The sequence below is a fragment of the Oryctolagus cuniculus genome, chromosome 10 (assembly GCF_051225735.1).
Source record: "Oryctolagus cuniculus isolate XC-2025 breed Fujian yellow rabbit chromosome 10, ASM5122573v1, whole genome shotgun sequence".
Taxonomy (NCBI): Eukaryota; Metazoa; Chordata; class Mammalia; order Lagomorpha; family Leporidae; genus Oryctolagus; species Oryctolagus cuniculus.
In genome coordinates, this window is record NC_142876.1 from 98,887,519 (window position 1) to 98,902,987 (window position 15,469).

General features: G+C 58.9%; 1 protein-coding gene across 11 annotated transcripts in view; it reads left to right on the top strand.

Annotated features, from left to right (window-relative positions):
- Window positions 1-919: 919 nt before the first annotated feature.
- Window positions 920-15,469, top strand: part of POC1A (POC1 centriolar protein A) — a 76,014-nt gene continuing 61,464 nt past the window's right edge. For 4 of the 11 annotated variants that reach the window (XM_051852357.3, XM_051852363.3, XM_051852361.3 and 1 more), the window contains exons 1-6: window positions 1,131-1,280; window positions 4,235-4,337; window positions 5,944-6,115; window positions 6,470-6,649; window positions 7,657-7,764; window positions 8,701-8,816. In XM_051852357.3, coding sequence (XP_051708317.3) covers window positions 1,263-1,280; window positions 4,235-4,337; window positions 5,944-6,115; window positions 6,470-6,649; window positions 7,657-7,764; window positions 8,701-8,816 — 697 coding nt within the window. In that variant the 5' untranslated portion in view covers window positions 1,131-1,262. Of the gene's footprint in view, window positions 1,281-4,099; window positions 4,338-5,943; window positions 6,116-6,469; window positions 6,650-7,656; window positions 7,765-8,700; window positions 8,817-15,469 lie in introns of all 11 variants that reach the window. The other 7 variants (XM_070050755.2, XM_089306164.1, XM_089306163.1 and 4 more) reach the window with 5 other exon arrangements.

Here is a 15,469-nt window from a genome sequence, read left to right on the forward strand (position 1 = left end):
TCGTGAGGCAGAGGAAAGAGCAAGAGACAGTTCGGCGAGAAAGGACGACCCCTGGTGGCCAGGTCCTGGGACTGTCTCCTTTTAAAAGTGTAATTTATTCATCTATTTTTAAGATTTATTTTATTTATCTGAAAGGCAGAGTTGAGAGAGAGAGAGAGAGAGAGAGAGAGATTGTTCATCCACTGTCTCACTCCCCAAATGGCCACAACAGTCAGGGCTGGGCCAGACCAAAGCCAGGAGCCAGGAGCCGTATCCAGGTCTCCCACGAGGGTGCAGGGGCCCAAGCACTTGGGCCATCTTCTACTGCTTTCCCAGGCCATTAGCAGGGAGCTGGATCGGAAGTGGAGCAGCCAAGACCTGAACCCGGCGGAACCTGGTGGAACCTGGCGGCGCAGGTGGTGGCTGTACCCCTCCGCTACAGCACCGGCCCCCAGAAGTATAATTTACAACAGCTTTTCAGGGTGAAGGCCGCTTGCCCGGCTGCACCACTCTCTCGGATTACAAAAGGGAAGGCGGGCCTACACAGCAGAGGCGTTTTCCCCTGAGCTCATACAAGGAACTGGGGCGAGAACTGAGAACTGAATTCAGACCTCTCCACCCTATAGTTGCGATTTCCGGTGATTCGCATTCTTTTGGATGACAGGAGTCCTTCACGTTCGGAGGAGTGAGCCATTTAGAATTCCATAGGGGCGAGTAATTGGATCGCAATTTCTCGCGTGAAAACCCGGCCGCGAGGCAAGAAGCGCTTTAAAGCCACACAGACACAGGCCCACACCAGTCATCCACTTCCGGGATCCTTCGGCCCGCGCTCGGAGTAGTAAACCCCGCTCGCCCCCACGGCATCTTGGGAAATGTGTTTCCACCTTCCTCCACACACGAGGGCGCGGCGCGGCTTTGGAACTACATTTCCCAGAAGACTGCGCTCCCTTACGTCATCCGGGCGCCAGGCCGGTGGGGAGAGCCCTCGTCCTGGGCTTTTTAACTTTTCAGGAGGAATGAGTGGCGGCGGGCAGAGGCATTTGCTGGCAGCGTCCGGGGGTTTCCTGGCCTGGTTTTCGAGGCCGTGGTTCCAGCTTTACAGTTCTAGTTGCGTCAGGGGCCAAGAAGCTGAGGAGCTTCCCCTTTAATTGCGGTGGGTGGGGCGCTGCGACGCGCCCGGCGTTGCTATTGGCGGCGGTTGGGGGCGCGGAAACTGAACCGGCCGCAACGGCCTTCACTCCGCCTCCGGCTTCTCCGGCGCGGGTGGCCGCGCCAGCCCTGCCATGGCCGCGCCCAGCCTGGTGAGTCCCCGCTAGCGACCGCCCGGTCCTTCGTCTCCACTCCAGGCTGTTGGGAGCCTGGCCTGCGGGAGAGACGACTGCGAGAGGGGGACCGGGTTCCGGGTCGATCTTCTCTAGTCTGTTTACCGTCTCTACGGGGGCGCTGGGTGGGCACTACCGGGGACCCTGTGCCGGGCTGCTGGAGCGAACAGAATCCCTGCCTCCAGGGTCTGCATCTTCGCGAGGCTCGACTCCGGTGTGATCCGGAGCCGGGCGGCTGGATGGAGTGTTGTTGAAGGTGCTCTCCACCTCCGCGGGTGTGGACAGCTGGCCCTTGGGGTGCGTGGGACGGCCCAGGCCTGCAGTATGACCTTGGCCATAGAGGAGCTCTCCAGAGCCGGTCTTGCTGAGAGAGTTCTTGAGATGGGCCTGTCCTCTGGCTGGGTAGTAGCCTGTAGCTCCTTTAGGCGTCCAAGGACTTGGTAGAGGGCCCAGAGTAGGATCCAGACCGGTTGACCTCTAATCGGATGCTCTCACTACGTCGACCTCATATATAAACCACCTTGGGGGAGAGGAGGCCTGGCGGGCAGGCAGCTGCAGAGGGAGACTTGACGGGCCGATGAACTTGGCTCTGCCTGTGAGCCCAGGGGTGAGCTCTCTTACCCGTGTTCTGAGAGGCGCTGGGAGGGCAGGAGGCGGAATGGAGCCGCTGTGGTTGTTGGAGGCCCTTCCCCCGCTGCCACTCCCCCTGCTGTTGAAAGGGTACTCATGCCAGGTGTTTCAGGGGGTGGGGCTGGGCACAGGGCTCCTGGGGCCTTTGTGCTTCAGCCCTGTGGAGCCGTGGTGGCTTTGCTCTGTGTCAGGGACTTTGTTTCCCAAGAGGAGTCTTCCGCTGGGCTCCCTGGACTGCCCCAGGTGCTTCTTAGAGGTTTCTCATGCTTGGGCTGGGGGCACGTCTGACCCTTCAGGTGCTGAGACACAAGCCGCTGCTGGCTGGCAGTGTCCCTGGAATAGCCTCTCCGTTGTCCCCCCAAAGCCCTATTGTTTATTTCTCTGATGGTGGGTAGATTGTGCCACCACCCCCAGCCTGTCCAGGACTGACCTTCGAGCTTCCTGGCTGGTCCAAGTAGGTCCAAGTGTGTAAGATCCAATTCTTGGGGTGGGAGGTGCTAAAAGGCTCATTTTCTGTCTTTAGACGTTCTTTTTTTCTTTTAAAGATTTAGTTATTTGATTGAGAGGGAGAGACGGAGAGAGAGATCTTCCATTCTCTGATTCATTCCTCAGACGGCTGCAATGTCCGGAGCTGGGCTGATTCAAAGTCAGGAGCCAGGAGCTTTCCTGGTCTCCCGCGTGGATGCAGGGGCCCAAGCAGTTGGGCCATCTTCTGCTCTTTTTCCCAGGCCATAAGCAGGGAGCTGATTGGAAGAGGATCAGCCAGGACTCGAACTGGCGCCCATTTGGGATGCCAGCGCTGTAAGCGGAGGCTTGGTCCACTATACCTCAGTGTGGCCTCTCTAGGCTTTTTTTAAAAAATGACTTTCTTGAGTTACTACCCATGTGCCGTAAAACTCAGGCTTGAAAGTATACAGGCCATGCTTGAGTACACGCACGGTGTCGTCCCGCCGTCCTCGCTGTGTGCTGCTGAAGCCCCGAGCTCCGCAGCCGTCACTTTCCTTCCCGCGAGCCCCTCTCCGCAGCTCCTGACCACCGCTAGTCTCCTTTCTGTCTCTGAGGATTCCGCTGCGACAGATGGAGTGGAAGCAGGGCCTTAGCGTCTGGTGCCTTTCACTCAGTGGTGTGTTTTCAGGCTCACACGGCGGAGCCCCACTCAGGGCCTGGCTCTTGTTGGAGACTGAGTGATATTCCATCCCGTCCCGCGTTTGATTGGTTCAGTCGCCTGCTGATGGGCACCTGGGCTACTATGAATGATGCTGCTGTGAACATTTGTGTATAGTTTTTTGTGTGTGTGTGTGAAAAGATCTTAAAGATTGATTTATGTATTTATGTGACAGGCAGAGTGACAGAGATCTTCCATCCTGTGGTTCACTCCCCAAATGTCCACAGTGGCTGGGATTGGTCCAGGCCAAAGCCAGGAGCCTGGAACTCCATCCCAGTCTCCCATGAGGGTGATAGAGACCTAACTATTTTGGCCATCTTCTGCCCTCCCAGGCGCATTAGCAGAGAGCTGGGTCAGAAGTGGAGCCGCCAGGACTGGAACCGGGCCCACATGGGATGTCGGCGCTGTAGGCCACAGCTTAATCTCTTGCAGCACAGTGCCGGCCCCTCGGCCATGTTTTATAGTTTTCACTGTATGAAGCTTGTGCTTTTTCTTGTTAAATTACTGCTGAATGGGCCGGCGCCGCGGCTCACTAGGCTAATCCTCCGCCTTGCGGCGCCGGCACACCAGGTTCTAGTCCCAGTCGGGGTGCCGGATTCTGTCCCGGTTGCCCCTCTTCCAGGCCAGCCCTCTGCTGTGGCCAGGGAGTGCAGTGGAGGATGGCCCAGGTGCTTGGGCCCTGCACCCCACGGGAGACCAGGAAAAGCACCTGGCTCCTGGCTCCTGCCATCGGATCAGCGCGGTGCGCCGGCCGCAGCGCGCTGACCGCGGCGGCCATTGGAGGGTGAACCAACGGCAAAGGAAGACCTTTCTCTCTGTCTCTCTCTCTCACTGTCCACTCTGCCTGTCAAAAAAAAAAAATAAATAAAAATAAAAAAAAAAAAATTACTGCTGAATGTTTTTCTTGTATCGTGATGGTATTGTTTTATTTTTTGGATTACTCATTGCTAGTGTATGTAAAGAAATACAGTTGGTTTTTCTGTATTAATTTTGTATCCTACAGCCTTGCTGAACTGGTTACTCTAAAGGTTTTTAGCTGTCTGCAAGGTCACACCTTGAGCATTTTAACCCCTCCTGACTGTTGTGGAAGAGTCTTGGCCCCAGGGAAGCCCCTTCCTCACCTAGGCTTCTCACACAGACCCTGGCTCTCCCCCAGGAGGACCCCTCGCTGGAGAGGCATTTTAAGGGCCACCGAGATGCAGTTACCTGTGTGGACTTCAGTCTCAACACGAAGCAACTGGGTAAGAGGAGGCGTCTCACCCCAGACAGGAGCCAGGCTCTGAGCTGTGCAGGCCGAGCTCCTACCTGGGAAACGTGGTGTGCGGGGAGCAGAGCGTGGCCAAGGTGCGGGTGCTTTGCGTATACCTGCACTGTGCTTCCGCCTGCCAGCTCTCTGGGTGCTGGCCTCCATGTGCACCGGAGTGTGAGGTTAGGGGCTTGCCACGCTCACCAGCCTTTGCTGCCTGCCTGCCTCAGCCACCTCTTGAGTCTGTCCTGTGGAGTGGGCCCTGAGCAGTGGCCCCTTTCCCTTGAGGTTTTTGTTTTTTTAAGATGTTAAAATTTATTTTAAAGGCAGAATTAGAGAGGGAGAGAGAGACAGAGAGAGATCTTTTATCCACTGGTTCACTTCCCAAATGGCTGCAATAGCCAGCTCTTGGCCAGGCTGAAGCCAGGAGCCAGGAGCTTCTTCTGGTCTCCCGCATGGCTGCAGGGGCCCAAGTACTTGGGCCATCTTCTGCTGCTTTCCTAGGCACATTAGCAGGGAGCTGAATTGGAAGTAGAGCAGCCGGGACTCAAACTGGCACATGAATGGATGCTGGCTCACAGATGGCGGCTTTAGCTGTTGTGTCAGAATGCCAGCCCCCAAGTCTTTTATTTTTTTTTAATTATTTATTGTTTGATTGGTTTTAATCTACTTGAAAGGCAGAGCAACAGAGAGAGCACTATCTGTCTTTTGGTTTACTTCTGCTGGTTTACTTATTAAATGCCCACAATAGCAGGGACTGGGCCAGGCTGAAGCCAAGAGCCCAGGACTCCATCCAGGTCTCCCACATGGTGGCAGGGCCCCTAGCACTTGAGCCATCTTCTGTTGCCTTCCGGGATGCATTTGCAGGAAGCAAGATTGGAAATGAAGGAACTGGAACTCATGGCACTTGGGTGTGGGATTGTGGGTGTCTCAGGTGGTGGCTCCACTTGCTGGGCCTAACGCCCATCCTTCCTTGAGCTGCCCCCAGTGGCGCAGCACACCTTGTTGTAGACCTGAACTGGGCCCCATGCTCCTGCTCAGTGCCACCTTGCCTGGTCGCCTGGGAGTCCATGCACTGCTTTGTGCCGCAGCTTTCCTGTTCCCATACTGGAGGCTCAGCCCTTCGTCCTGTCATCAAGGCCCCTGCCAGATGGCTGGCCTCATCATAGGCTGCAGGTTAGGGCAGCGGAAGTCCTTTACTGTTTGTTTTGAGGACCTCCTTTGGGCCTTCTGCATGCTCAAAGGCCCATTGGGTGGCCTGGCTCTCCAGTGTCGGGGGGACCTGCTCTCTAGTACCCTTGTGGTATGTCCGGGGGTCACCTCAGCCCCCATGGGGAGGAGGTTTTCGGAGCCCTGGGTTGCAACCCAGGACTGGCACGTGAAAGGCCCCTTTAGGTCTGGGTCCTGTGTGGGCCTGCTGCTTGGAGAACTGCTTGGAGAACTGCAGCCACAGGCTCTCCAGCTCCCCGTGGCTGTCCCTGCAAGGGTGGGCTGCCCTGTTTGTGGGCTCTGAGCAAGGTGGAGCTGGACCTGCTGCTCCCCCTGCGACCCCAGCGTCCTGGCTCGGAGCCAAAGGTCAAAGCATCCCCCGCTCTCCTCAGCCAGTGGCTCCATGGACTCGTGCCTCATGGTCTGGCACATGAAGCCCCAGTCACGGGCCTACCGCTTCGCTGGCCACAAGGATGCCGTCACCTGTGTGAACTTCTCCCCCTCGGGACACCTGCTTGCTTCAGGCTCCCGTGACAAGACCGTCCGCATCTGGGTACCCAACGTGTGAGTTACAGCCTTTGAGGGGCTCGCTGGAGTCTGTGATCCTGGTGCCAGAGCTGCCCGCACCTAGGTCCTCTGTCCTGGCTCTGGACTGGTCCCAGTGGGACATCTATCCCGGTTCCAAGGAGGTGTCTTCAGGGGCTGGGGCTTCAGCTGGGGTCCCCCACCAGGGTCAGGAGAGAGCCCCCTGGGAGGCCCTCAGCCATTCTTGCTTGCACGCGGGTGGGCTGGGGGGGCTCTGGGTGGCTCCTGTGGAGGCCTGGGCTGGCTCTGGGTGGCTGCCTGAGGGTAGGCAGAGCTTCGAGGGACCTGCTCGTTCCCAGCAGGGGTTCCTGACCCGGCTGCCTCTCCTCACAGCAAAGGTGAGTCGACTGTGTTCCGTGCCCACACGGCCACTGTGAGGAGCGTCCACTTCTGCAGTGACGGCCAGTCCCTCGTGACGGCCTCTGATGACAAGACTGTCAAGGTGTGGTCAACTCACCGCCAGAGGTTTCTGTTCTCCCTGAGCCAGCACATCAACTGGGTCCGCTGTGCCAGGTGAGCCTGGCCCTGCCTGGAGACCTTTGGGGAGACCTGGGTGTGGGGCGCCGGGGGGCCGCTGAGTGCCAGCTGTGGCCTCTCGGCAAGTTATATAGCCGCTCTTAGTGTTCCTGAGTCCGAATTCCTCGTCTGCGAAGATGGAGCCGGTCCTGGTTCCTGCTGCGTGTGTGTGGAGACTTCACCGAGCTGACGTGCGACAGCACCGGGCAGGCTCGCCTGCTTTCCCTTGGGCTGCTCTTCCCAGCATTGAATTTGGCTCCAGAGCAGCCAGTTGCAGTCTCGGCTTTGAAGGGGCATGGCGTGGCCGCTGGCCCTCCACTTGGAGTGGGAGTGGGTGCTGCGTGGCTGGGACAGGCGGCCCGGGGCCTTTTGGACACCTCTGGCCTGTTCGGTTCTTTCCAACAGAGCCTGCTCACGTGTCCCATTCTGTGCTCCAGAAGAAGGGTTTGGGTGTGGCCAGAGGCTGCCTGGAAGTCCCCGGGGGTCAGCTCGGGACTGCCGGGCCATTTTCTGGGGGCCTCTAAGTGACTTGTTCTCTAGGGCACCTCCATTCCTTTACCCTGAGGTCTCATGATCAGAGTGCTGAGAACAGAGGGGCCAGGCCAGCAAACTGGCAGTCCCTGGGCCTTTGGTCCCTGGAACCTCCATGCCTGTTTGGTGGCAAATGGTGTTTTGGCTCTCCTGCAGGACCTGGGAGCAAGCTAATGACACTCAAGGGGACTTTTCCCCATGGTCACATGATCATAGCGCCATGGGCACCAGTGCTGGAGCTGTGTGTACGTCGTGCCACTCTGCGCTTGCTGGGAGATAGGCGCTCTTAGTGTCTGTCTCACAGGGTGGAAGCTCCTTGTGCAGACACACTCGGGGTCCAAGCAGGGCACGTAACCCCAGGCAGTTCCTGGGCCCTGTAGCAGGTGTGCAGGGAAGGACGGCTGTGGAAGATGGCGTGTGGTGCCCAGGACGTCTGTTAACTGGCAGTGTGACTTGTGCTCTGTCTGGCTCAGGTTCTCCCCTGATGGGCGGCTCATCGTGTCTGCCAGTGATGACAAGACTGTCAAGCTGTGGGACAGAAGCAGCCGGGAGTGTGTCCACTCCTACTGTGAGCACGGCGGGTGAGTCCCAGCTCCAGCCTCCTGCAGCTGCCCCAGCACAGAGCACAGGCCCGGCACGGGGAGCCCGGTGACCCTCAGGGCCAGCGCCCTGAAGCCCAGCGGGCTTCCCTCTGCAGCTCTCTGTTGTGTACCTCTGCATCTTTATGTGGGTGGGCAGTTTGGCCCCGACTCCATCCCACAAAGCCGGGGGGGATGCTCAGCCTCAAGCCCCGCGCTTCTTCACTTCCTAGTTCTCCGAATTGTACCGTGTGTCTGTGAGCCATTGACCTGGGTCCCCCAGGTGCCTTTTGAAGCTCCTTAGATATGTTAGCTGTGGTGGTGCCTTTAGGAGTGAAGGCCTCATCCAGTGAGGGAGAAGCTGCACTGGAGGAGGGCCTCGCCTGTTCCAGGACTCTCAGTGGATCCCTCCCTCCTTAGGCTGGGAGCCACAGGCGAGGGCTCCTCCTGAGTGCATGCCTGGTACTAGCCTGAGTATCACTTAGGTGTGCATTGGAGGCCTGAGGCCTGTCTCCTTGAGCCAGGTGGGCCAGCAGCCCTGTGCCCTGCTGGACTGTCTCACCTGAACTTCAGCTGGCAGGACCTGCCCTGCAGCCAGCCCTGGCAAGGGTACCAGCTTCAGCTCTGAAAAACCCCGGCACAGCCTGGCTAGCCTGGGGTCTGAAGACAGCTTTCTCTACTTGGGTTTAAAAACGGGTGGTGGTGCTCGGTTCCTGCTGGTGGGGCTCGCTTCCTGCTGGGCCACCTCAGCTGACTGGGCGTCTGCTCTCACGGTGCTTGTTTCCCCTTGACCAAGTGAAGAGCAGGGCTGGGAGGGGACGTTCTGTGCTCAGAGAGCAGCATGAGCAGACATGCAGGGGTGGGATGTTCTGGACACTTGGGGTCCATCCCAGGACCAGGCAGGCCTCCCGTGGTGTACAGTGGTCCCTGTCTTTCCAGCTTCGTCACCTACGTGGACTTCCATCCCAGTGGTACCTGCATTGCTGCGGCCGGCATGGACAACACAGTGAAGGTGTGGGACGTGCGGACTCACCGGCTGTTGCAGCATTATCAGTGTGAGTCCGAATCGGCTCCTGGGCCCATGAGAAGCCAAGGAGGGACCGTGCTGGTGCTGGCGCTGGGTTCATCGCTGCGCTGCTTCACACGCTCCTGAGGGTGGCCTTGGGCGGGGAGGCGTCCCGGGTCTGCGGGATCTTCCCAGGCTGTCCTGGTTTGGAACCTTGGCCAGGAGGAAGCATGCTGCTCCCTGGCTTCACCAAGCCCTTTAGTGCCCATCTGTGAGGTGGCACAGTCACATACACGCAGGGCCACACGGGGAGTCCTCAGTGGGTCTCTGGCCAGGGCTCCCTTGAAGGCCACTGCTCAGGGGCTCTCCATGTCACTTGCCTCTCCCTGTGACGGGGCCTTGCCTTCCAGGGCCAAGATGACAAGCCTTGATCTGTGGTGAAGGGGGCAGAGCTGCCAGGAGAAGTCAACGAGGATGGGAGTTTGGCCACCTCTGGCCCCTTGGTGTCCCGCTCAGATAACATGGGCCACATAGAGGGTTCATTTAACCAGGGGCCAAGTGCAGGATCCAGACCTGCAGCTGTGCATCTTGACCTAATGCTGGTCCTTAACAGTCAGGGCAGTGGGCAGTTGACATGAAGACAGTGAGATTCCAAGGGTGAGGGCAGACATGACACAGGATGCACTCGCTGAAGTGCTGGGGAGTGGAATAGGTCTGAGAACAACATGACTGGGCGGGGCCATGCGAGCCCTTAGTTCTGGGTATGGGCTCAGGAGGAACTGGGAGTTGTGCAGGAGGCACAGGAGGGCCAAAACTAGGAGGGAAGCTGAGCTGGAGTTGTCTGAAGAACTGTCGGCATCGACTTGGACTGAATTTGAAGTGCAAGGGCTCATGTCCACAATCTACACGAGAAGGACACAGCTGGACACAGGTGCAAGGCTTGGGGCTTGGAGCTGCCCCGACACCCCCCAAAAGCCCTTGCAAGCTGGCTCTCAGCTGTTTGAGGATGGCACTTTGTTGGGGTACTCAGGGTGAGTGGACCTCCCAGGAAGGGGCAGAGCAGGTCTGGAAAAGCAACACGGCTGGGGAGGGGGCTCTGCAGTCAGCTCTGGCAGTCTCGGGCTGTGATGCTGGGACAGAGAGGGCCCTTCTCACAGGTGCTGTTGGTAGCTAATGATTGTTGCATGTCAAGAACTGAAGGGGTGGGGACTGGTGTTGTGTTGTAGTAAGTACAGCTGCTGTTTGCCATGCCTGTGTCCCATATGGGCACCAGTTTGTATCCCAGCTGCTCCACATGCGATCCAGCTCCCTGCTAATGCACCTGAGAAAAGCAGCGGAAGATGGCCTAAGTGCCTGGGCCCCTGGAACCTACATGGGAGACCTAGAAGAAGCTCTTGGCTTTGGCCTGGCCCAATCCTGGCTGTTGTGGCCATTTGGGAAGTGAACAAGTGGATGGAAGATCTGTCTGTCTCTCTTTCTGTAACTCTTTCAAATAAATAAATCTAAAAAAGACAAGAAAAGAAAAAGAAAGAGAGAGAGAGAGAGAGAGAGAGAGAGAGAGAAATGAGGGAGTGCTGGCAGAGAATGGGACCAAGGCACAATGTTTGTGGTGGTGTCTTTTCATCCTGTTGTCGGGGTTTGTCTAAACCTGGAGTACCGCGAAAAGCCACCAGATGGCAGTAGCCGGCCACTAGAACCGGTTATTTCCTGCACAGGGAGCCCTGGGGTTTGTCACTGATGCACTTTCAGACAGAGGCTTCTAGAACAGAGCAGCAGTGGGATCTGCCATCCACTTGGAGGCCACAGCTCTCTCTCCCCCTTCTTGCTTCGATGCTTTGCTTTTGCTCTGGGCCAGGCCTGATTAAGATCTGGGGGGTTGGGGGAGGGCTTGGACAGAGATGGGGGGGTTGATGAGGTAGTGCAGCGGTCACGAGGGCAGGCCCTGTGTCCTTTCGGTAAAGAGGATGGTAGTAGGGCTTCTTCGTGGGGGTTGTGAGATGGAGAATGCGTGGGGAGATGCGGGGTGTGTGGTCTGTCCCACGTCAGTCTTGACACTGTGAGCAGAGGGTCTCTGTGACTGAGAGGGTGTGGGCCCATCGCTAATAGACCAGGAGCCTCGCCCTGCTGCTCACCGCTCATAGCAGCAGGTTCCCGTTGGTGGGCCTTGAATCCTGTCTGTGGCTCAGGGTCCCAAAGATGTGGCTTGACTGAAACACTGGGACGGGGCCCATCACCCGAGGAATAAACAGATTGAGGATAGCAGTCTTGAGAGCCTGCGTGGGTGAGGGCTGGTGTGCCCCATTGACTGTTAGGTGCGTTGTCTGTGCCCAATGTCGGTGTGAGTAGGGAGGGCTTAGACCCAGGGGATGGATTGTGCAGACCGAGTAGAGACAGGCACTGACCTTGTGGAGACTGAGGGACCAGGGGGCCCCAGCATCTGGGCTGTGAGCAGGACTGGGCCCCCGCTACTGAGGAGGCACAGGGGGACCAGGGGCACAAAGCCTCCAGAGGAAGGGGTATGAGCCCACCTCCCAGAGCTGAGGGCTGAGGTGGGGTGTGGAGGTGAGCCCTGTCTCATGGAGAAGGTGGGTACCAGGGAGAGGGCCCTGCGCTCCTGCAGGGAAAGGGCCGGGCAGGGCCGGGAGGTGTGGGTGGACTCAGACGGGCGCCAGGGCCGAGTCCTGTGTGGAACTGGGTGTGTGCTGCTGGCAGGCTCTGCCCAGAAGCTCAGCCTGCTCTTGCTGCTGTCCTTACCTCTTGGGCCAGAGCCCTTCGTGGGCCGGCCACCCCCCGTCCCTCAGCAGCGGAGGCGTGGAGCACCTGTAAACACACCAGTCCCCTCTGCGCTCATTGCCATGCCCTGGCACAAGGTGGTTATTCTCAGGAGAGCAAACCCCACGCGTGGCCCCCAGGCCCACCCTCGGGGCTCCATGCGCTGGGCTGCTCTGAGCTCACTGGGCAGAGGGCTTGCACCTCTTTCCCTCTTGCTGGAGGAGGAAACTACCTGGGTCTGCTTCCATCCAGAGGCTCCCAGAGAGCTCCATGGCTAAACCCCTCTGCTGAGGGGCCCCCTCTAGGGGTGCGATGGGATCCCTTTGAGGCTGATTCCCCGGGAAGCGCTTGCAGCCCTCAGGCAGCTCCTGGTCTGTTTTCTGTCCCTGACCTCTAAGAAACCCAGGGAAAGTTTGTAAGGGCACATTGATGCCTCCTGTCTCTGCTGGTGGCTCTGGGCAGGCACCAGGCACTGTGAGTGGCCTTCAGGTGGCCAAGGCTGGGGGCTTTCCTGGGAGGATTTGTAGACAGGCTGCCCCATGGGTGCACTTGCTAGAGACCGCTTCCTGTCCCTGGGTGGGCTGTCGGGGCTGAGGCCTGCCTAGGACTCTGGGCCCCAGCAGGCAGCTGGACCTGTTTGCCTCAGGCTGCCAGCAGTCTTCTCGGGCACAGAGTGCCTTGGCTGCAGCCTGCCACTGTGGGGAGCAGTTCTCACTTCCCAGCTCCTCAAGGAGTGGATGGGCTGGTGGAGCTGGGGGCGCCGGTCCGCATGGAGCTGGGCCAGGCTCCATATGCTGCGAGCCCACGTTACGACTGTTCAGACATCTGAGCAGCAGCCCCCGCCCCGGACCCAGAATGTGCCTGTCTGTAGGCACGTGACAGGCCTGAGGCAGCAAGGCAGGGCCACTCTCCATGATCCACAGGCCCACAGCTGGGAGCTACGCAGCTGGGTCGCCACCTCGGAGTCCCTGCACTTGGCGTTCCGCCCACCATCCCATGTGGGGTTCCTTGCACTGGGGCAGCCCCAGTCATTGGGCTCCTGAGGGCCCTGGGAGAGGTTGTATCCTTGGCTGGCTGGCAGCAGGGCCTGACTTGTGCAGTCCCAAGTCATCTGTCTGCATGTCCTTGGCATGCCCTGCACTCCTGTACCACGCAGACCTGGGCATGCAGGTTTTTGGGGTTAGCAGGGAGCAGGGCGGGCCTGCATCTTTTCAGTGTTTGGAGACTGAAAGGGTTGTTCTGGATGCATTGTCCCATCCTCCCAGATCTAGCCCCTGACTTGGCTTTCCCCATCATCCCGAATTGGACGTTTGCATAGCATGAACAGAGTGCCTTTGCCTATGGATCCTACAGCCACTGTGTCACTTGTAATACCGGTGGTGCCACGAGAAGCCCCCCTGGGCTCTTTGAGGTGAGCTGACCCCTTTCTAGCAGGGAGTGGGGTGTGGGCTCAGCTCTGGCCTGGTCTTCCCATGAAGATAACCTCCTACTTGAGCGCCTAGGCTTTCTCCGGGCCCCTTGGCCAGCTGGGAGCCCACTGGGCAGGGGGCTCAGGTTTGCCCAGGGCCTCTTTATGCAGGCAGTGTGGGCATTTGAATTGCTGGTACTCAGGTACTCTCCTTAGGCCACCTGCCACCCACGCTGGGACCTGTGTGTTCCTGGTGTTTGGGGGCAGGGCTGTGGCAGCCTTGTGCTGCTTTCCTCGGACTCCTGGTGAGCTGTGCAAGTTTGATGCTGATGTCTCTCACTCAGAGGTGGGGCTCTCTCTCTTTGGGAGTGGTTGGGAGGTAACAGCCAGGAGGTCACAGCTGCCACTTGAACAGCCTCTGTGTCCTTACTGCCATGGAGCCACCAGGAAGGCCTGTGGAAGAGTGGGTCACTGTTGGACAGTTGTTGTGCAGAACATCGAGACAGGAGGCTCCCACCCCGGGGCAGCCTGTGCTGGGGGCACTGTCATGCAGGGCCCCTCCCCACCCCTTCCTCAGTGGCAGGGAGGCAGGAGAGTGAAGGCGGTGTGGCTGATGCACAAGGCAGGGGAGCAAGTGGGCTAGGCAGGTTGGTCCTGGTGTCCAGGGCAGCTCCAAAGCCTGCCCGGGCCTCTTCTGAGGTGTCCACCCCACCCAGGAGGCCTTTGGTATTGCTGACATTCCTTGGGGAGTGGACTTCCGTTGCTTCCTCTAGGGGAGACCCTCCCCTCCATGGGCCCAGCCGGGAGCTGGGGCTTCCCTGGGCTGCTTGTGCACTCCTTTCCTGCTCACCCTCCTGCCTCAGTGCTCCTCTGCCAGCCTCGACTCGGGTCACAGGCTGCCAGACTGCAGGGCAGGACGAGGGTGCCTTCCCTGGAGCTCGGGGAGGCCCGTGGGCCAGGGGTGAGGTCACTCCCGTTAAGTCGTTGTCGGTGTGGTGAGGTCAGTGCTGCGGGCTGTCTCTCAAGGCTGGCCTGTGGGGTTGAGGGGTCCGGATGGCAGGACTGCCCAGACAGGTCATTCTGCCTCCTTCCCCTGCGTTCCTGGCCGGTGTGGACCAGCATCACTGGTGCCCAGGAGCCTGGGGCACAACCATGTCTCTGCTCGGGCTGTGCGTGTCGGCGCCAGCCTGAGGTGCCTGCAGGACCCAGCCAGGCCGGGCCTCCTGCCTCCCTGAGCAGAACGTACTTGGAGGGGAGAAATAGAGTTGATCTTACCCATCCCTTAGCTCTGCCTTTGAGGTGACTGAATTCCAGGGGTTCTAAAATTTTTCTCCAGAAGGTTGCAGAGTAGAGATGAGAAGCCCCTGATCCTGGCCTCCCCCGTAACCCCTGCTCTCAGTCTGCAGCTTCTGTCCGCGTTGCTCTCTGGGTCTGCACCATGTATGTCTTCACACATGGGCGGTGACCATCACACTCGGCTTTGGTCCTGCTGTTTGTGGTGCCCGTTGGCTGCTGCTGGGGTTGGTTATGGCTTTTTTCCTCTGCTCTTTCTGCCTCTCATTTTGATAAAGGTAGAGGGGTGCTGGGCCCTGTGCCCATCACCCTTGGTGACCCTGAGTGTGGGGACACCCTGTGCTTCCTGAGTGCTCCCTCCTGCCCCGGCTGCTCCTCTGCCAGCTTCATGGCAGGTGGGGGTGGGGGCAGCCTTCGTCCCAGAGCAGCCACGGGTCCTCTGTACTCCACCACCTCCAGGACCGACTGCAGAGACCCCATCGGCCCCCTCCAGGCTGCCTGCTGGGGTTGCTGGCACCTGGAGGGTGTTGTTCAGATATAAATATCGTTGTTATATAAAGCTTGGCTGAGTCCCCTAAGTGTGCTTGGGAACATGTCTCTGCACTCCGCAGCACACCAGTACTTCAGCTGAGCTGGCATGGAAGGGCCCCGTGTGCCCTCCGTGGGCTCTGCTGGGGCTGTCTCCTGGTGGCTGTGTTGATGGGTCCTCCCTGTGCCAGGGTGAGGGACAGTTTTTGAATCTGCCCTTCTGTTTGTGTCCGTGTTGACTCTGGCACTTGGGGTTCCCTTCTCCCCCCGCCCACACCTGTGGCAATGGCACAAGGCACCAGGGTGCCCCCGTAGCAACTCCGAGAGTCCACGGTCCTGCTGGTCCATGTATTGGCCTTGGATACTGCCTGGGTCTGGCCTGGCTCCACCAGCTCCACAAGAACAGGTGCTCAGCCCTGAGGAGAGGCTGTGTCCCTCCCAGGGCTGAGGACATGTGGCCTAAGCACCTGCCCATCACCCGCTTTCTCACTGGGTGCCAGGTGCTAAGCCAGGAGCCAGGGATTCAGCACGGCCTCATGGGGTCTCATGGGAGACCCAGGTATGGGTGAGGCACTGCACATAAATGTGAACAGTGAGCAGAAGTGGGCACCACGAGTCCCAGTGAAGAGGTCAGGAGAAGCTTCCTGGAGGAGGTGGCTCCAAGTGTGGACTTGAGGTCATGGAAAGAGGAGGCCAGAGTG